Here is a 21,748-nt window from a genome sequence, read left to right on the forward strand (position 1 = left end):
GAGTGAAATCAGGGTTTCTTTTTCACAGAAGAAATCTAGAACTCTATTCTTAAAATACTGCGGGAACTGTGCCATTTCAAATTTAAGAGAGATTTATAAAGATTTTATTTTGCTTTGCCAAGGTGGGTTAATGAAGGCAAATTACAAATCAGCCATGACTTCTCTGAATGAGGAAAATCAGCCTGGATGGGTTAAATTGCTTAATCATTCGTATGTCCCTCCATTTGCTAGCGTAGTACGTAGAGATACATTATCCTGTTCCAAACATTTAATATATAATCTGATGATAGGCCTGGGACGTTCAATGAGCAGAAGTTTGCTCCCTTTTTGTTTTTCACAACATTGCTGACAATTGGTGGTATGTAACGATGGCTTACAATAGATCAGACATTTAAAGCTGTGATACAGACGTACAGAAGATGACAGTAAATAAACTATGTTTTGCTTCGTTGGAAGAAAAATAAGACAAGGACTACCTTCCCCAAAACACAGTCGCCACCATCTGAACTCACTGAAGGAGCAAGTCAACGCTCTACACTTGGAAACCGCGCCTGCGCCCCAAACCGCGCGATGCCCTGTGGGTGTTGTAGGCCTAGCTTTGACGTGCACGGGAAAAACCGTGAGGGCCTGGACTACATCCCCCGACATACCTTTGCACCGGCTCGACCAATCAATATCCTGACCTGGCGCGGGGGAGGAGGAAGGAGGTGGAGGAAGAGGGGGGGGGAAGCAATTGAGGGAGGGAGGGAGTCGATGAGGTAATGGATCGCCGAGCAAAGCAAACGCTGAGGCTTTTTTTTCTCTCTTTCCCCTCTCAGTCCGGAGAAGCTTTGATGAGGTCCTACCTGATGAATAGATGAAAGGGAGAGGGAAGGTGGAAAGAAACTTCGATCCTTTTGCTGGGTTTTTTCCTCCCCAACCCATTCGACGGGAATGTAAGGGTTTTTGTGCGTGTGTGTGTGTGTGGGAGGGAGAGGGCGCCCCTCTGAAGGGAGTTAAAAGTGTGCGAGATGTGGAGAGTTGGTGCGTGGAGCTGCGAGGACCTGCTGCTGCTGGCGGCGGCGGCTGCGCTTTGATGTCGGGGCTGGCGGTGCAGGGGCTCGGAGTTCATCGTTAGAGGCGGTTAGTCGCGAGCGACAACGAGAGAGCGAGCAACGGCTGAGCGGCAGGGAAAAGGGGGGGAGGAATTAAAAAAGGGCGTCGTGATCCCTCTACAGTTGTAGGAAACCTCTCTTTAAAAAAAAATCTTTTTAAAAGATTTTTTGTTCCCGGAAAAAAAACTCGTCGCTTTCCCTGGAGTATTTTTATTTCACCCCCCCCCCTCCATGTTCACCTACAGAGATTTTCTTTTAAATTCAGATTTGCTCTTTGTTGAAATGTGATTATATTTATTTTCCCCTTTCTTTAAAGAAAGGAAAAGATTTTTTTTTTGGGGGGGGAAGAAAAAGAGCACAGTCAACCGATCAAAGCTGGTTGTTGTGTGAGGGTGGAAGTGGAGGTGGTGGTGTTAGTGGTTGGAGAGGTGGTGTTGTTCTTACGGGTGGGTGCTTTTTTTTTCCCTCAAATTTTTTTTTTCTCCCTCCTTTTCTGAAAAGAAAGGATTATACTGAGATTGTAAAACCATGCAAGAGCCGGGGCGGAGGTGGCCGTCGCCGCCGTTTCTACCCGGCCGTGACCACGGATCCTCCTCATGGAAGAAACTTTCTCACAGATTCGCCTGGGGAAAGGAGTTACCCGCCACGGTGCATGTTGTGTAGGACGTGGGGGAAGGAAGTTTGTGTGCCCAGGTAACAAAAAAAAATGACGGGATCAGTTTCTGTGAATTTTTTTTTTTCTTTTTTAGGAGTGTGCGTGTTGTTTGCAAAAGACGAAACGAAATTAAATGCAAGTGGTCGGTCCCAGTAGCCACTGCAACAAAAGCGTGGGGTTTGTTTTTTTTTGGTGGGGGGAAGGTGAGATTGATTTCAAAGAAACTAACTTAAACAAAAAGGGGGAAACGTTGCTGTTCCAGATTCTCAGGCTCTCCTCTTCAACTGGCACGTTGTAACACTCTCTTTTCTTTGGAAACGGGGGTATGGGGAACTTGCACGAATCTGCAGGTCTGGTTTGAAATGCATTTCCCCACATTTTTTTGCACAATTGCGATTGATCGCCTGCGGGACCCCGGTCAAATGTTTATTCACTCATACCTGTTCCCGCTTCTCCTCAACGCCTCTTTGGGTTGCTGGTGTCAACCCTGCAACTGTTGTGTTCTGCCAGCTCTCTTACATTTACCACGGTGAACGGAGGGAAGCTGCAATTCCTCCGCAGAGGAAACATCGCCTTTTGGAAGGCGAGTTCCAAAGAATCTAGTCATTAAGTAGCTGGAAACTTTGTCCAACTTCACAGTTGTTGGTACAAATAGCAGTGGCATCTGTTCGCGTTCCTGAGCGAAATTAGCTGTTGCTCTGTATTTCAAAAAAAACTGGACACCAAAGTTGTGTTTTAGCATTTGTTTATTGGCCATCAAAGTGATTCTTGTCAAATAAACGTACAAATGTGGATCTGTATCCCTTTACCGTTCAGCAACACTTGACATGTGGTCTGCTTTACATTCTATTTCTTTATGCACTGATCACATACACACAATATGTGATAGTGTATTTTAACAGAGCTGCCTTTATAATGCTTCACTCCGGTTTGGCAGAACTAATTTTAAACCGCACTCTTGATCAGCTTTGAAAGTGCGCGACGTTCACTTTGTGTATATTGCTGCAAAGGTATGTTTAGTTCAGGCCATATGGTGGTTGACAATATTGTTCATGCTTTTTTAACTTAATTACATAAGTTGCGAAATGGAAATCACTCACGATACAGTAGTTTAATACAGTAATCTAGCTTGACTTTCTTGCGGGTACTGAAAATTACTGTGGATTGGGTCTTTTGAGAAAAGTAGAATTAAGGTTTGAATTGTTTTAATGATGAAAGTGTTGGTGAGAAGTTGACCTTGGCTGACCTCTGAACTTCGAATATAGCTTAGTCCTTTACCTAGCACTGATCGAACGAGAAACCAAACTAAAAAGAGACCAGCTAATATGATGTTTCCGGGTTTCCATAAGTTTCCGTTTTTTAAAAAACATCTAATTATCTCTCAGTTCGTATTTGCAGGTGCGGTTGGGCTGGTTGGTCTTAGGAGATTGAAAAAAGCAAAATATCAAGAACAGTTTGTCATGTTCATTGGGTTTTAAATGCATAATTATAACCGAGGGAGCACGCACATGATTTAAGGGATTGTGGTCGCATTGAATTCTAAGTTTGGATACTTATGAATGTCCGTATCGCGTTTAATGAATAAAAATGCGAAATAGTTGTATTGCAGGAATACTGTTTACTTCAATTTTGTGTTGTATTACATTTCAGTTGACCAGTTTTCAAGGACAATGGACAGGTACTCGGATTGTTTTTTCTGGTGGTTTTTAACTAGTGCAACGTCTAAAGCACGGCTCATGGTGTGTGGAATAACTGTATTCCATTGTTAGTGTCATACATTTTGTAGCTAAACAAAGATTAGGCCTTTCTGATCGGATGTAATTAATGCAGAGTACTTTTTTTCTGTATCTTGTTTATTTTCCACTCCAGGGTATTAGTGACCTGTTTGTTCTTGCGAGCCCATTATGTAAGTTATATTTTGTGACCCGCGCCAGAATAAATAATTGCAATATTGTGAATAAATGCCGTTTCCTTGCATTTTTCCAGGTTCCTTCTGTTAAAAATGCTATTGCCCTGCAAGTTAAAGTAATGTTTGAAGTTTGTCTTGACATGTAAACGTAGTTAATACAAAACAATTTTTAAATGGTCCATAAAGTAGAAATAATTTATGAAGATTTACAGCAGTGTAAACATGATTTACAATTGTCAAGTTTTGTTGACTAGTATTCTGTTAATTAGGCGTTTGATTATTGTGAAGTACATCTTACGCTATGTCAAAAGGCGTATTCTAATAATTCTAATAAATACATACTTAGAGAATATCCTAAGACTCCATTTGCGCTAAATTCAAACACCGTTAGCAAAACAAAAACAAGATTAATGAATTTTGTAGATTTACAAGTCATTTTATTATGGACCTAAATGAAGAGTTTAGGCCAAAGGATTTTCGGTTTCTGTGATGAGTAGATGAACTCTTTTTGCAAGTACTAAAACAGGGGGCGCTATTTCCTCCTTTCAAGAAGGATCAGGGAATGTGTGTCTGAGTGCGAGAGATTGAAAATAACAAAGAAAGTGTTTAAGTATTTTCCTGTTGTTAATTTCCTAATGGTGTTTGAGATTCAAAGATCTTAGATGCACTCGGAAGCAAAACATAGATTTTTACAGGTAGGCCGTGAAGCTAGGAGCGTGTTTTATTGGGGGGGAAGAGGTTCCTGAAAATGTGCATTGGGGTTTGAATCGTGCTGAGGTTTTATGCCAGTCATTTCTAGATCAAGTTTAGATTAGATTTGTTTCCACCGAAATCTTTAATTAATTTGATGTACTGTTGCGACATTTGACGTTAGAAAGTTAGGCAAGCCGCAGTGTTTTTTTTAAAAGCGGCCTGGGCCGTTTTATTAGAAACAAAACGAGAACTGCAAGTAGCTAAAAGGGGTCTCGTTTGCTCTTTCCCATCCCCCACTGTGCCGGAGAGGCCAAGAAATGAATGCGATGCGGGCTGCAGATGTATCAGTCAGATCAAGGGGATTGATGCGCAAACATCTCGCAAGTGTAAGATACAGCTTTTCACCACCAACTCGATCTGCCGTTCTCTGTAACTAGCCTGTCAAGTGTAAGGTATTTCTATTTAGACATAGATTGAAGGTGGATGGTGTTTTAAAAAAAAACCTTTAGCAGAAGATTCCATAGGAAAAAAAGTATTTGGTGAATGATTAGGGCGGCATGGTGGCAAATTACTGCCTCTCGGCGCTAAAGACCCGGGTTCGATTCCAGCCTCGGGTGTGTGGACTTCGCACGTTCTGTGTTTGCGTGGGTTTCCTCCGGGTGCTCTGCTTTCCTCCCGTAGGGAGGATGTGCAGGCTAGGTGGATTAGCCATGGTTACTGCGGGTTATGGGGACGTAGTGGGGAGGGGGGAGCGTAGGATCTGGGTAAGATCTCTTCGGAGTATCGGTGTTCACTCGATGGGCCGAATGGCCTCCCACACTAGGGATTCTATGAATAATAGTTTATGCACTGCAGCAGATTAAATAGCGATTGTAGGTGGTTTAAAAACATCAAACGAGCAGACTTTTTTTTAAATGGAAGTCGATGCTTGACAATATCAGTTGTACCGTTTGATTATTTCCATATTCAGTATATGCTATTGGAATGGATTTGCAAAAAGGTGTCTAATTGATATAGTTGCTCTTAGATTTAATTTTAAATGTTATTTGCTAAGTATACTTAATGCAATCGACAGCTTTTCAAGCTTTTATACTGCAGGGCTAGATACATTTTCAAGCGGGTTTTTTAACATAATAGATATTTCAGCGGGTGGTTCCCCAGTGGAGTGGATTGTTGGAAACTAGGCCACTCTAGCACTAACAAGTACTGTGGACTGTTTTATATAATTTTTTGCTCTGTCCTTCCTAGTTACTATAAAGTCATAGACTCATACAAAAGGAAACAGACCCTTTGGTTCAACCAATCAATAACTACCATGTTCCCAAACCAAACTATTCCCACCAACCTGTTTTGGCACATCCCTCCAAATCTTTCCTATTCACGAATGTATCCAAATGTCTTTTAAACATTGTAACTATATCTGCATCTATCACTTTCTCTGGCAGTTCATTCCACACATGAACCACACTTTCTTTTTATAATGTTGCTCCTCGTGTCATAGAGATGTACAGCATGGAAACAGACCCTTCGGTCCAACTCGTCCATGCTAACCAGATATCCCAACCCAATCTATTCCCACCCGGCCCATATCCCTCCAAACCCTTCCTATTCATATACCCATCCAAATGCCTTTTAAATGTTGCAATTGTACCAGCCTCCACCACATCCTCTGGCAGCTCATTCCATACATGTACCACCCTCTGCATGAAAAAGTTGCCTCTTAGGTCTCTTATATTATCTTTCCCCTCTCACCCTAAACCTATGCCCTCTAGTTCTGGACTCCCCCACCCCAGGGAAAAGACTTTGTCTATTTATCCTATTCATGCGCCTCATGATTTTATAAACCTCAATAAAGTCACCCCTCAGCCTCCGATGCTCCAGGGGAAAACAGCCCCAGCCTAATCAACCTCTCCTTTATAGCTCAGATCCTCCAACCCTGGCAACGTCCTTGTAAATCTTTTCTGAACCCTTTCAAGTTTCACAACGTCTTTCTGATAGGAAGGAGACCAGAATTGCACACAATATTCCAACAGTGCCCTGTACAGCCGCAACAGGACTTCCCAACTCCTGTACTCAGTACTTTGACCAATAAAGGAAAGCATACCAAATGCCGTGTTCACTATCCTATCTACCTGCGACTCCACTTTCAAGGAGCTATGATCCTGTTCGTTTTTAAATATTTCTCCTCTCACCTTTGTTTTAAAAAAAATCCCCTCAAGTTTTGAAATCCCCCACCCTAAGGAAAACAGACTTGTCATTCATTTTATCTATGTCCCTCATGATTTTATAAAGCTCAAGGTCTCCTCAGCCTCCTACGCTCCATTGAAAAATGTCCCAGTCTTTTCCAGTCTATTCTTATATCTCAAACCCTCCAATCCTGTAATATCCTGGTAAATCTTTTCTGAATCGTCTCCTGCTTAATATCCTTCCTATGACTGGGCAACCAGAACTGAACACAGTCATTCAGAAGAGGCCCCACCAACATCCTGTGCAACTTCAACATGACATCCCAACTCTTATACTCAAAGGTCTGAGAATGAAGGCAAGTGTGCTAAAAGCCACCTTAACCACCCTACTTGTGATGCAGGTTTCAACATATTATGTACCTGAATTCATAAGTCTCTCTACAAAAACTACCCAGGTTCCTACCATCACTTGCATAAATCCTGTCTTTATAATACCAAAATGCAAAATCTCACGTATCCAAATTAAACTCCATCTGACATTCCTCAGTCCATTGATCCAACTGATCAAGATCTCGTTATAATATTAGGTAACCCTCACTGTCCAATATACTACCAGTTGTGATGTCATCTGCAAACTTAATAACTATGAATGACAAAAAAAGTGGATCCAGCACTGTGGCCTGTGGAACACAGCTGGCCATGGGCCTGCAGTCCAAAAAACTGTCTTCCACCCCAGCCCTCTGTCTCCAATCATAAAGCCAATTTTGTAACCAATTGTCAAGCTCACCCTGAGTCCCATGTGATCGAATGTTACTAATTAGCCTACCATACAGAATCTTGTCAAAGGCTTTACTAAAGTCTAAGTAAATAATGTCTACCACTCTGCTCTCATCAATGTTTTTGGTTACTTCATTAAAAAAACTCAATCAAGTTTGAGAGACAAGATTTTCCTTGCAAAAAACCATTCTGACTATCCCTAATCAATCCTTGCCTGTCCAAATGCATGTAATTCCTATCCTTTTTAGAATCATCTCCAACAACTTACCACCATCTGTGTCAAACTGTCAGGTCAATAGTGTTAAATATCTTTCAAAATATTTAAAATCGGAGAAATGGTTTTTATTCAAAATGCAAATTAAAATTATATGTTTACATATACAAGGTGACAATAAACTTGCTTGAAGTCTATGCTAACATATGTTTATGCACATGATTGTAACTTGAAAATTTGACACTGCATTTCAAGCATTTCTGGATATTTTGAGTGTTAGTTTTCATTGCTTGCCACTGAATAATTACTTTTAATAGTTCTACCGTCTAGACTGCTTATGTTGATGCTTATGATGGGTCCATCAATTGGTCATTGGCATTTAAACAGAAAAGCAGGTGGTACTTCAGTTTTCTCTGTGTGTAATGAAGGTTTTTCTGAATTCCTTGTTGGGTTCATGATGACTCTCCTCTAGAATTACAAGTGATAATTCTAGAATCCTCAACAATTGGAAGTAATCCTACCTTTTTTATTTTTTCTGCTCCATTATCTTCAAGACTGTTTGTTTGTTTCTTGACAAAAGCATTTAAAATGCCAGGGCATAGTAGGCTGTGGACCAAGTGCAGGTCAATGTAATTAGTATAGTTTGATGTGTATTGGCTGATATAGATATGGTGGGCTGAAGGACCTGTTTCTAAGCTTTATAATTCTATGACTCTCAATTGTTGGGTTTTTTATCCGTGTTGCAATTAAACAATTTGGAAAGAGATATGACAACAGTAGATATAGAATCATTTTTTTTGGAATGATCTATGCTTTTTTTTCTGCATGGCCCAGATAATTGAAGTGTTGCATATTTGTGGGCTTACATTAACGTTATACATTCTTTGCATGCTACATGATTGTCTGAGGCTTTGCATAAATTGTGCAATATTATTTAACTTTAAACCTTTTTATGACTTCACCCCAAAAATAGTAAGTAGATTTCTGCCAAAAGTCAGATTTAATTTGAGACATGGCAATCTTCTACTCTGAAAACACAAGATGTGACCGTAGTTTAGTTAAGTTGAAAAGTTGTTGGCTGACAACCTCATCAGAAACTGTGTACAAAAGTTTTTTTTTAATTTGTTAGATTATTTAAAATTTCTAATTTTAAAGAAAACTAAAGAACTGCGGATGCTGGAAATCACAAATGAAAATAGAAATTGCTTGAAAATGTCAGCAGGTCTAGCAGCACCTGTCGAGAGAAAGCAGAAATAACAACATTTCTGAACTGAAAAAGGGTCACTGGACATGGACATTAATTCTGCTTGCTGTGTACAAATGCTGCCAGACCGGAGTTTTTTTTCCCGCAATTTGATTTTTGTTTATAACAATCAAGTCTTGGAGTGAAATGCCATTCTTAAAATGTAGCATAATGATGGTATAACCAGAACATGCTGTTGAATTTATACAAAATGTATTGCGTATTTTCAAAAGTAACACAATTATGCATACTGACAAAAACCTGAATTAGTGTTCAGAGATTATATCAGTTGGATGGTTTGGATTTACATTTTCATCTTGGATGTAATACTACAAAGTGTTTATTGATTTATTGACTTAACAACATTTGGAGATCTTCAATTTTCTACTGAAAATTAAATATCCTGCAAATCTAGTTCACAAAAAAGCAATAGTAGACATTTTGCATAACTTATCAGAAGTTTGATTTTTGTTTTAGCTAATGAAACTGTAGCTATCAGAGATCAGTCTAGTACCAGTCTTTGCCATACTTTGCATAAAATGTTAAAAGATGCATTCAGTGTAAAATATTCAATGCTATTTGGTTATAGATGATTATGATTTTAAGTGAGAAGATACTTAGAAAAAGTTAAACAAAATGGGGGTTGGGAGGAAGAAATCATTAAAAACAATTGAAGATCAACCCTGCACTTCGAATGATTCTTTTCAATATAATGATTACAAAATACTTGAGCCAATTAATTACTTTTGATGTCACGTCATCATGATTCACTAGATTCACCAACACAATTGAAGCTCATTATGATAATGTATGGAAATACCAGACCATTTGCAATAAGCAAAATCATATGATCAGAAATGAAGTAAATGATCATACAATCTATTGTACACATCTTGGTTGAGTGGTAAATGCTGCCAGGTCATCAAGAACTCTCATAAACCTATTGCTGTAGAATCTTGGGTAACTATGAGAGAGCAAATGTAATAATACTTTAATGACGCCTTTGATAGTGCAATGCTTCCTCTGTATGCCACTGAAAAGTTAGTCCAGATTATGTGCTCAAATTCTGCAGTGGCTTGAACCTGCAATTTTTGTCTTGTGTGACAAAGCCACCATTGCAAAGGAATGAACACTGCATGGTATTGCTGGTATTTTTAAAATTTTTGTTAACTGCATTAGTTATTCAGTTTGTAAACACAAATCATCACTTTTTTAATGAGAAATTTTTGGATCTGTAAATATAGAATGGAGTTATTACTGGAAACTTCAAACATGACGACACTTTCTCCTATCCTTTCTTTTCTCCCTTTTGTTCCCCTGGGCGTTGTATGTCAACATTCAACTACTGTTTAATTCGGTGTGCAGTTTGTTGACCGTAGTCTTACTATAACCCTTAGAATTTCAATGCAAAAATAATATTTTTAAATAAAAGATGGACAAGGCATTTAGTCCCTTTTACTAATATTAGTGTGAGAACTATGGCAGTCTACGGGTGGCTTTTGTTGGAAGCATTTGAAGAGCTTAATGCACTTCCTTTGGGAGAATAGCTTAAGCGAAAGTCATACAATACCTTAATAGAATTGACTCTGAGCCTATTTATTTCATTGATAAAGTGGAAAGTTTGTTTCATATTTTCAAATTTTGTAGATGTCCTGGTTTGTGTTAAGACAATAGTTAATGTTTTAAAAAAAAATGAAGTGACATGGCATGAGCTAGACTTGGGTACTTTGTTTTCTATGTAATGTTTTGGATTTAAGAGAACCACTGGAAAGAATGTTTGTCATTTCTTCTTTCCTGCAATTTGTAAATTTTAAGTGATATTTGGTCTACATTAGCTAAGCTCACAGGAGCTGCAAAGTAAAGTTATTGTGGATGTTTGGTGTTAATATTGCTGGAATTATAACTTTTCTTTTAATTACAGGAAGAACACCATACCAGCAACATTTAGTCTCTGCTTGAATATTTGACTATAAGAGGAATTAGGACTGAACCGGATTTGGTGCTGTACATGTGGTTGCTACAAAAATGAGTGCCAGAGGAAAGGCATATTTGATGGACCTAGGGGGTAGCTTTACTGAAGATGCACCAAGGCCACCAGTTCCTGGAGAGGAAGGTGAGCTGGCGACTACGGATAGTAGGCAATTGAATCACAGTTTCTACCCCATAAAAACCGAAGGGCTTAAAAATGAGGCATCCACAGCAACCCCACGGAGGCCAGATTTGGATTTGGGTTATGAACCTGAGGGTAGTGCTTCACCAACACCGCCATACCTGAGATGGGCAGAGTCCTTACACTCTTTACTGGATGATCAGGATGGAATAAATTTATTCAGAACTTTCTTGAAACAAGAAGACTGTGCTGACCTGTTGGATTTTTGGTTTGCATGCACTGGATTTAGAAAACTGGAACCAAACGATTCTAATGAAGAAAAAAGGCTAAAATTGGCAAAAGCCATATATAAAAAGTACATTTTGGACAATAATGGTATTGTCTCCAGGCAGATCAAGCCAGCTACTAAAAGCTTCATAAAGGATTGTGTTATGAAGCAACAGATAGATCCTGTCATGTTTGACCAGGCCCAAACTGAAATTCAGACAATGATGGAGGAGAACACCTACCCTGTATTCCTGAAGTCTGATATTTATTTGGAATATACCAGGACAGGTGGAGAAAGTCCAAAGTTGTACAGTGATCAGAGCTCAGAGTCTGGGACAGGAAAGACATTATTGGGATATTTACCTACTTTGAATGAAGATGAGGAATGGAAATGTGACCAAGACACAGATGAACAAAAAGGGAGAGATTTGGCCACTGTAAATAGGCTTACACAGAAACTGCTTATGGAAACAGCCCCACAACGTGCTGGTCCAAACAGGAGATTTGATGAAGGTCGGGAGTGCAGGTAAATGGCGTAATAGTGTTAAGGATCAGAAGCCTAAAATGTTCATAACGTATTTGTAACAAGTTTTGTGGGAAGGTTCCAATTATGCTATAGTATTAAGGTAAATTTAATTTAATGACTCAATTGATCCAAATCACCACATCTTAAAATAGATACAACCCAAGTTGCAAAGAACAAAGCTAGCAGTCTAATATTCTTAGACAGCTCAAGTTCAACATGGTGTGGAAACTGCTGTTAGGAAGGGAGTTGCAGGATTTTCATTCAGTAACAGTGAAGGAACAGCAATACAGTTCCAAATCAATTTCGATCAGGTCTAGAGGAAACCTCCGTATGGTGGTGCTTCTACGCATCTGCTTTTGAATTGATGAGTCTTCGCTTTTTTTTTGAAGGCACATCTTTGCTTCATTTTCTGAAATTGTAAGCAATTTCTAAACAAATTTGCAGAATTATGAATGTTCCTAATAATGGGCTTAGAATGAAAAGGCATGATTTCCTTGATCACTTGTCAAGGCTTGCCTGCCTCTCAACATTTTCAACTTTCAACATCTCTGATTTTCCAAAAACAGTACTGCCTTAAAAGAAAGGGAAATCCCACTGTTTTAACATAGTCAGAGTCAAAGCACTGCATAATTGATATGTTAAACAACATAACTGAAATACAAGTACATTGAGATATGAAAGTTTCTGATATTTCAAAATTACTTTGTTTAATAAGTAGATATTAAATTGATGCCGCAAATAGATAGTGTTTTGAAGCAGTCATGATCTAAACGAAATGGCAACCAAGATTAGATACACTTAAGATGAATTTGAAATGAAAGGATTTCTGTTGACACAAAGTTTCCAACATCTTGAAGGGCATTCGAGAAACAAGTGGAGGGGAAAGTATAAATAAGTCTGTAGTATCTCTCCAAATAGGATATATTTTAAAGCTCTTTCATCTACCCTCCTGCTGGGTATTGGATGCCTGGATGATATATAATCTTCTCCTTCTTATCTTGAGCCATTGGCAAAAGTAATTGAGGCGAGATAAATAGCAGAAACGTGTGAAGTCTCGCATTCTTTCATCAACATTATGTTATAGTGATGCAGCTAGAATTAGATTTTTATTTTCTGAACAATGAATAATAAATTACATAGAATATGATCATTCAGAAGAAAAAGCTGCAAAAACATTGAAGTATATAGGCATTGGCCCAAGCCAATTAACCTTCAGAACGAGAAAGTAACTATAGTAGTTGTATCCTTACACAAATGAACAAAACAATGAGAAATGAAAATCAAATCCATTTCACCCTTCTACATACTTAGTGACAAATGGTGCTCTTTCCTGATGCATAGTAACAGTTGTTTATACAACATGCTATTTAGATTCCGTATGGAGCTGAGGCACTAAATTGAAATGTTAACCACTGCGTGCGCCCCAAGCTGGGCTGATATCCAGTAATGTCCTAGGCAATATACTGCCTACATCAAAAAAAAACTATCTCTCCACTTGAGACGATATGTTATGCCATTTACTGCTAAAGGCTTTTAAAAATTGGAAAATGCACAAAAGCATAACAGTATCTTGTACGTTTGTCTCAATTTATCTAATCATGCTCAAAGGCATCTTCCTTCTATCTGTTTTCTGCAAATTGTGTCCAGATTACTGATTCCAAATATATTTTTTTTAGTTCTACTAATATATCTGCTATTTGTACTTGTTGACTTAAGTGGTCTCATTTTTGCATTGCAGAATTACTGAGTTATAATCTTGTGTAATCATGGAAACATACCATAAATTTTCATTGAAAAATTGAAGTTTTCATAATGTGATTGTGTTTCATGTCCACTTTGCTTTCTAAAACAAAGGGCATCTGATTCCTGTAGTTATTGTGGAATGTTTTCTATTGCACTGCTTGGAAGATTGATGGTGTATTTGAATTTCAATGGAGCCTGTACCAATTTCAGCTGTAATAGGTATCACTTTGGATATCTTTGCCTCCAGACTGGATGAAATTCTGTGCATTAGGTGACACCAGAGATATGGTAGCTGTAGCCTGTTAAATGTTTGTTGGAGAAGCTACCAGCCTGCCTGTGCATGCATGGTCTACAATGGCTTTGTGGAAGCAAAGGAGACATCTAGAAACTACAGAGATGGGTGGAAAAATGTGGATAAGCAGAAAATAATGAAATTTAATGCACATAAATTAGTGAGTTTTGAGAAGATTTGTAGCTCAGGTTGAGGTTCTGGATGTATATTTGCTTGCTGAGCTGTAAGGTTTGTTTTCAGACGTTTCGTCACCATACTAAATAACATCTTCAGTGAGCCTCCAAATGAAGCACTGGTGGTGTGGCCTGCTTTCTATTTATGCTCAAGTTTCCTTGGGTTGATATTATTTCCCATGGTGACATCATTTCGGGTTCTTTGTCTCAGGGAATGGTAAATGGGTTCCAAGTCGGTGTGTCTTTGATGTAGGGGAGAGTGGCTCGGGTTTCTGGGCATGTTTTGTTTGCTTGTTTGGGTTTGTTGCTCAGAAAATCGTCTGTCTGTGTTCATTGGGTATCTTTTTTTTTAATACACTAGTGTATTTTCCTCTGCTCTGCATAGTTCCTCTGTGCTGCAGTGTGTGGTCTCTCCTGTAGATGCTGGTTTGAAGTTTCCCATTGGTTGTTCGTTCTATTGCGACATCTAGGAATGGCAGTTTGTTATTGTTTTCTTCCTCTTTTTAGTGAATTTTATGCCAGTAAGGGTATTATTGATGGCCTTGAAGGTTTCCTCGAATTTGTTTCATTTAGTGGACGCAAAGTTTGGGTTGGATGGTTGGCAGAGCTGTTTGTTCGAGCCAAGTAAACATTATAGAGGTTTATGAAATCATGAGGGGTATGGATGGGATAAATAGACATGGTCCTTTCCTTGGAGTGGTAGGGTCCAGAACTAGAGGGCATAGGTTTAGGGTGAGAAGGGAAAGGTATAAAAGAGACCTAAGGGACAACTTTTTGAAGCAGAGGATGATGAGTGTGTAGAATGAGCTGTGTGAGGAAATGGTGGAGGCTGGTACAATTGCCACATTTAAAAGACACCTGGATGGGGGTTTGGAGGGATATGGGTCAATTGCTGGCAAATGGGACTAGATTAGGTTGGGATATCTGGTTGGCAACAAGAGTGGATATATGGCAGAAATATGTATGTATGTATATGTAGAAATTCATATGCCCATACAGATGTGCACGAATGCATACACAACCACACATATGCACATGTGCTTGTGAGCACCCATGCTCACGTGCACCACATGAGCACATATTTACCAATTCCATAACTATATGTACTTGAATTAAATTTACCAGAATAAGAGAAGGGATCTTGAATTTTAACTTTTAAAAGCTAAATTAAATTTCCATTATAAGGGATGGACTTGTGGATAGAAACCAAATCTGAAATTGTTAAATAATTGAATGTAACAGTGGGGGAAATTGGATTATTGAATGTTTTCAACCTGTTTTGCTTTTGAATATTAACTTTATTTAATAACTTGTAAATCTGAGCCAAATGTACGTTCCCATCTTCAGCCTTACATAGATCTTTTGGAAAAGTGGATTGGACTTTTTTTTAGCTTTCAATGAGGAGTTGTCTGTATTGCACTGAGCATGAGAAATCAATATCTAGTCAATATAAAAAGCATCACAGACTTGCTTTGTTCACTTTAACAGTTTTGTGTTGAATATGTTTGGATATGAAGGTGAGCTGCTTTAGTACTTGAAAAGGTAAGTTGTTCAATGGATTGTGAAATTATTTTCGACTGAGACAAGAATTTTCTTTTCTCCCAGAGTTGTGAAACTTAAATTCTATCTCAGAAGACCGTGGATGTTTGGTTATTGAATATTTCTAAGACCGCGGAAGATAGATCCTTGTTAGGAAAAGGAATCCAATGTTGTTGAGGGTAGATAGGAATGTGGAATTCGAAATGCAAATGGATAAGCTATGATCCTGTTGAATGATGAAGCAGACTTTGAGGGGCCAAGGGGCTGAATGGCCTACATATGCTCCTAGTTTGCATTCTGTGCCTATATCTGATGCTTTATTTGGGCCCAGAGCAGTCACAAATTATTGGAGTACAGAACAGTGTAAATTCTTGCAACTATAATGTTACATTTCTTGAATTAGTGAACCAATCCTTATGTTTTGCTCAGGGTTGTTAGATTTAACAGTGCTGCTTTGTCATTCAATAAGATCATGTCTACTCTAAAGATAAGCTGCAGGTAGTGTAATCAGAGAGAACATTTTACTCCTTTGTTTATCAAGAATCTATCTATTTACCCTTTAAAAGTATTCAAAAACTCTTTTGTTGAGGAGTTTTCTGAAGATTTGTGACCCTCTGTGTGGGGGGAAAAAGCTTCTAATTTCTGTCTTACGAGTGAGCATTTAATTTCAAAGTGTTCAAGATTCTCCAAAGGAATCATCCTTTCCATATCACGCTTCAAGCCCCCTGAAGATCTTGTATATTTTAATCAAGTTGCATCTTGGTTTTCTAAACTTCAGCTGATATAAGCATAGCCTGTCCAGTGTTTGCTCATAAGACAACTCCACTCCTCACTTCCAGGTATCAGTTAAGTAAACCTTTTCTGAACTGTTTCTGATACATTCATATCCTTCCATAGAGAGAGCAATACTGTCGGAGTCCCCTTCAGATGCAATCTCGCCAGTGCTCTGTCTAACTAAAGCATAACCTTGATACTTTTGTGTTCATCTCTTCTCACAGTAGCATACCATTTGATTAGCTCTCCTAATTACTTGCTGGACTTGCATTCTAATCTTGAGTATTTCATACAACAGGACACCTAAATCCCTCTGCAATTTGAATGTTTATATTTCAATTTGTTATTCTTGCCAAAATGGTCAATTTCACATTTTGCTACATTATACTCATATATTTGGTAATACTTTATGGTGTAGCTGATAATATATTTTCTAATAAACTTGTTCAGATTTGCTATTGCATAGTTCTGGAGTTGGGAATTGAACATGAGGTTCTTGACCCCAGAGGTATGGACACTGCCCACTGCACCATCTACACCATGAACTTTATTTTCTGCAATAATCTTTGAGGCACATTATCAAACATGCCTGGAAATCAAGGTCCTCAATTGTCTTCTATCCAAAGCATATGTTACTCCCCCTCAAAGGATTTTAATTGGTTAAACAGGATTTAACGTTTGCAAAACCATGTTGACTCTGTCTGACTTATCTTGACCATCTCTAAATGTCCTGCTATAATGTCTTCAATAGTTTCTAACATCTACCCTATGACAGATGTTAAGCTAAATGGCCTGTAGTTTTCTGCTTTCTGCCTCTTATCTTTTTGATCAAAAACATTACATTCACCCTTTTTCAGTCTAATGAAACTGTTTCTGAATCAAGGTAACTCTGGAAATTTAAAACCAATGCATCAACTATCTTACCTGCTTTTAAATCCAGAGGACAAAACCTACAAGGAACTAAGGAGTTGTCAACTCTTAAGTGCAAACAGTTTGCTCAGTAGTACTATCCTGGTGATTGTAATTTTCTTGCAATGCTCCCTTCCTTCCACTTGGATTTCCATCAGTTTTTGGAATGTTGTTGATATCCTTTTAGTGAAAAACAATTTAAAATACCTGCTAAATTCATCTTCCATCTACTTACTTACTTTCCAATATTAATTTTTTACTTATTTAAATATCATTCACTCTTGCTGTGCTTTTCTTACTAATTCTTTTGTCTTTTTTGTCTAATATTCTGACTTGTTGCCCATCTTTGTACAATTATGTTTCTTTTTAAGTTTGATTCTACGTATAACTTTTTCAGTTGCATTAACTGGAAAGATCAGTTAGACAAAGGTAGCCCAGACAACGCGTTTATAGATTGTTGTGACATAGATTCTTGGAAAAATTAATATTGGAAAGTAAGTAGATGGAAGATGAATTTAGCAGGTATTTTAAATTGTTTTTCACTAAAAGGATATCAACAACATTCCAAAAACTGATGGAAATCCAAGTGGAAGGAAGGGAGCATTGCAAGAAAATTACAATCACCAGGATAGTACTACTGAGCAAACTGTTTGCACTTAAGAGTTGACAACTCCTCAGTTCCTTGTAGGTTTTGTCCTCTGGATTATAATTGCCCAAGATAATCACTGTCCCTTTCTGACAAGTTCCCAATATTTATTCTTTTATACTCCATCTTCTCATGTGGTTAGTGATGGAGCACTATTACACCGCTCTCGTCCAACAACCTGATGCATCCTAAAGTTTATTCGACAATTGCCAAGGCTGAGGCTCCTGCCCTCTGACTACCTTTACCTACTACTGCCTCATGGGCACCCATTCTCCCTAACCTAGATCACTGATCAAATTGGAAAACTCTATCTGAAGGGATGTAAGCTGCCACTTGCTACAAAATTTTCCTCTCCCTAATGTGCTTCTGTGTCACTCCTTGAACCACAACATTTAGTGCAGATGCATTTGCCCTGGATCATAATGGCATCTAGTCATTCCTGCATGTTGCAACTATGAACCGTCACTTGTCTTGAATGAGTTTTAATTAACTACTTCATTACTCAGTTATTTGCTTTCTATGTATTTTATCTTAACACCATATAAACATATAATGTGGGAGTAGGCCAGTCAGCTAATTATCTAACTTATATACATTCTCAGGGAGAGAATACTAAGGTATAAGCAGGTAGGGAAAGAATTTAAGTTCTGAGTTCAGCTGAGTGAAACGAGGTTCAGCTGAGCATGATTCAGATCAGATAAGAACTTAGTTAACAATGGGGTACTGGAGACAGGGGTAATGGATTAACAAGGTGGAAAAGCATTCATTATGTAGAGCCATTTAAAAATATTGGAAGCATTCAATATGTAAGGTCAGTTTAACAAGGTCAAAAGTATTCATTATATGAAGCCAGTTAAGGTTAAGAACATTCATTGTGTGACAGCAGATGGCTTAATCTTTACTGTTGATGGTCACCTAATCAATATGTATGTTGCCTTATCTAGGTGCTCCCCTCTGTAAAATGACTATATAAATTCATTTAAGAAATTGCTATTTTAGAGAAGACAGTGTACTCGTGTCTCTGTGCACATGGGCGATCGTTCTCTCTCCCTCCAGGGCCCGGAATAAAGATGGAGGTAAAATTATACTGTGTCTCTGAGCGTTTTGCTTCGACTGAGGAGAGAAACGAGATGACATTCCTGCTTTCTTCGTATATCTTTAGTTTTAAGAACTATGCCTGACTCCTTGTTGGATCTAGGATCCTGCCCTGACGAACATCTGTCGTGATGTACTTGGACTGAAATGATTAATTTTCCAACACCCACCATCATTTTCCTTTGTGCTAGGTATAACTTCAATGTCTTTCCCCTGATTCCCATAAACTCCAGTTTTGCTGGGGTTCCTTGACGATTTGTCAAGTGCTAGAAAGTCACTCTCCCCTTGTGTCTCAACTCTTTATCCATGTTTGAATTGAAATAAAGAGTCGAGTGGCACTTGAGAAATCTAAGCTCCATATTGCTAAGCAACTACTGCTTAATTACTTTCAGCTATATGCTGATGTGATGGTAACTGACTAAGTTCAATTTGACCTCTTTGTGAAAAGGACATCTGGATAATTTCCCACATTTGTCTGGTATATACCAGTGTTATGATTGTACTAGTACAACCTGGATGTGGGCAGGGGTCATTCTGCAGCACATCTTTAGTGCCCATACCGGAGCGTTTTCAGTATCTTGTGCCTACAGAAGTTCCTTGATAGCATGTGGGGTGGAACCAAATTGGCTGCAGAACAGCATCGGTGATGCTTGAGTATTTTGGAGGCCAAAATGTTTCCTCCTATCAACACGTCTGGCTGACAATTGATGCAGATGCTTTCACCTTCTCTCTTGCACTGATGTATTGGCTTTTTTATTGTTGAAGGTGGGGCTATCTGTGGAGTTTTCCTCATGTTGTCTACCATCATTCATTCAGAGCTTCTGCATGAGCTGCTGATATTGAGATTACTTGGCCCTACCACCTGTTGCTTCAGCCATTTGACATGTAAGTAGTCCGTGTTGTTGATTCTTCAGTTTTAGGTATGTCTGGTGCTGCTTCCAGCATGCTCTCATGCACACTGTTCAGTGAACCAAGGTTGACCCTGGCTTGAACATGATGGGTAGAGTGATAGAAATGCAGGCCATGACGGTACAGATTATGGTACAATTCAATTCTGATGCTGCTGACAGCATGTAGCACTTCAATAATGTTCAGTTTTGAGTTGCTAGATCTGCTCAGAAACCCACTTACCACAATAGGTAGTGCCATATATGATTGAGAATACTTTCTATGTCAGGATGAACTTTGTTTCCACAAAGATTACACAAGGTCTGTTCTACCAGTACTGTCATAGACTGATGTATCTGTAAATTAGTGTGATCAAGATCAAAAATGTTTTTCCCTTGGTTCCCTTACCGCCTTCTGCAAGCTCAGTCTAGCAGCTGTGTTCTTTAGATCTTAGCCAGCTCCATCGATAATGGTGTTACTGAACCACTTTTGGTGATGGAAATTGAAAGTTCCCCATTCTGAATAAATTCTATGCCATTTTAACCCTACATGTGACTTCCAAGTGTTAATCATCCACCAAGGAGTTGGTGGTTGCTGTAAGCAGCAGGAAGTTTGTTGATCTGATTTTTGACCTGATGCTTTAAGACATCATGGGATCTGTAGTTAATGTTGAGGAGTTGCAAGTAATTCCTTTCTTGCTGCATATCACTGTGCCACAACCTGCTGGTGGGACAGAACGTAGAGGGATGATTGTAATGGTCTCTGGCACATTGCCATATCATACCTTACAGATTATATTAGGTTGTTGCTTAGTTTGTCTGTAGGACAGCTCTCCCAGTTTTTGCCCAAGCTCTCCAATGTTATTAAGGAGGACTTTGTTGACAGGACCATGTCTGCTTGTTGTCAATACCTGGTGATCCATCTGACTTCATTCATTCCTTTTGGGTTTGTAGTGATTAAGTACAACTGAGGTGGCTTTCTAGGCCATTACAAAAGGCAGTTGGGAGTGGACCACCTTACTGTGTATCTGTAGTCATAATGTAAACTAAACAACATTAGGGTGGTGGATTTTCCATCCCTAAAGGCCGAGCAAATGAGAAGTTTTTCTGACATTGACACCATTAAGTTCACTCACTCTTAAATCTAAATTTTGTTTTTAACATAAATTTTCCACCTGCTGTGGTGGAATTCAAACCCACATTCTTGAAGCATTATTAATAAAAACCAGAATGCCTGATAAAGGAACAAAAGATCAAAACGTTAACTGTTTCGCTTTCCACAAATGCTGCCAGTCCTGCTGAGTTTCACCAGAATTTTGCTTTGATTTCAGATTTCCAGCACCAACAGTATTCGCTTTTTTCTTCCTGGCTATCCATTAACCTGGGATTCTGGATTACTGGTCCAGTGACCAGTGACACACTTTTTATTTGGTGATGAGCTTTGCTTCTCAAGTGAACCATTCCGGCTTCACGAGATGGACAGTCCATCACAGAGGGCACATGTAATTAACATACTGCCTATGATCTGCCTTTATAACAGTTGGAAAGTGTTTAATGATGCATAATCCTGTCAAAAAGGATGAATGATATTGTAGTTTGTGATCTCAATTAAATCTTCAGCTTAATGTTGAAAATCATTCACTATTTTCAAGTTGGAGTGCAAATAATGCAGTTTGACAGATATATCCAAAATTCAAAAGCATAATTTCTGTTAAAAATGTAGCGCACAATTTTTGGTGATTGATGTGCTATCCATATATGTGCCAGATTGGCTAAGGAAAAATGTAGGAGGAGAAAGTGAGGTCTGCAGATGCTGGAGATCAGAGCTGAAAATGTGTTGCAGGAAAAGCGCAGCAAGTCAGGCAGCATCCAGGGAACAGGAGAATCGACGTTTCGGGCATAAGCCCTTCTTCAGGAATGAGGAAAGTGTGTCCAGCAGGCTAAGATAAAAGGTAGGGAGGAGAGACTTGGGGGAGGGGCGTCGGAAATGTGATAGGTGGAAAGAGGTCAAGGTGA

General features: G+C 38.8%; 1 protein-coding gene across 9 annotated transcripts in view; it reads left to right on the forward strand.

The window, feature by feature from the left end:
* The first annotated feature begins 774 nt into the window (after window positions 1-774).
* axin1 (axin 1) overlaps window positions 775-21,748 on the forward strand; it is a 130,098-nt gene continuing 109,124 nt past the window's right edge. Inside the window, exons 1-3 of one of the 9 annotated variants that reach the window (XM_043711948.1) lie at window positions 775-935; window positions 1,596-1,787; window positions 10,693-11,674. In XM_043711948.1, coding sequence (XP_043567883.1) covers window positions 10,797-11,674 — 878 coding nt within the window. In that variant the 5' untranslated portion in view covers window positions 775-935; window positions 1,596-1,787; window positions 10,693-10,796. The other 8 variants (XM_043711951.1, XM_043711949.1, XM_043711950.1 and 5 more) reach the window with 8 other exon arrangements.

Source organism: Chiloscyllium plagiosum, chromosome 21 (assembly GCF_004010195.1).
Source record: "Chiloscyllium plagiosum isolate BGI_BamShark_2017 chromosome 21, ASM401019v2, whole genome shotgun sequence".
NCBI classification, from domain to species: Eukaryota; Metazoa; Chordata; class Chondrichthyes; order Orectolobiformes; family Hemiscylliidae; genus Chiloscyllium; species Chiloscyllium plagiosum.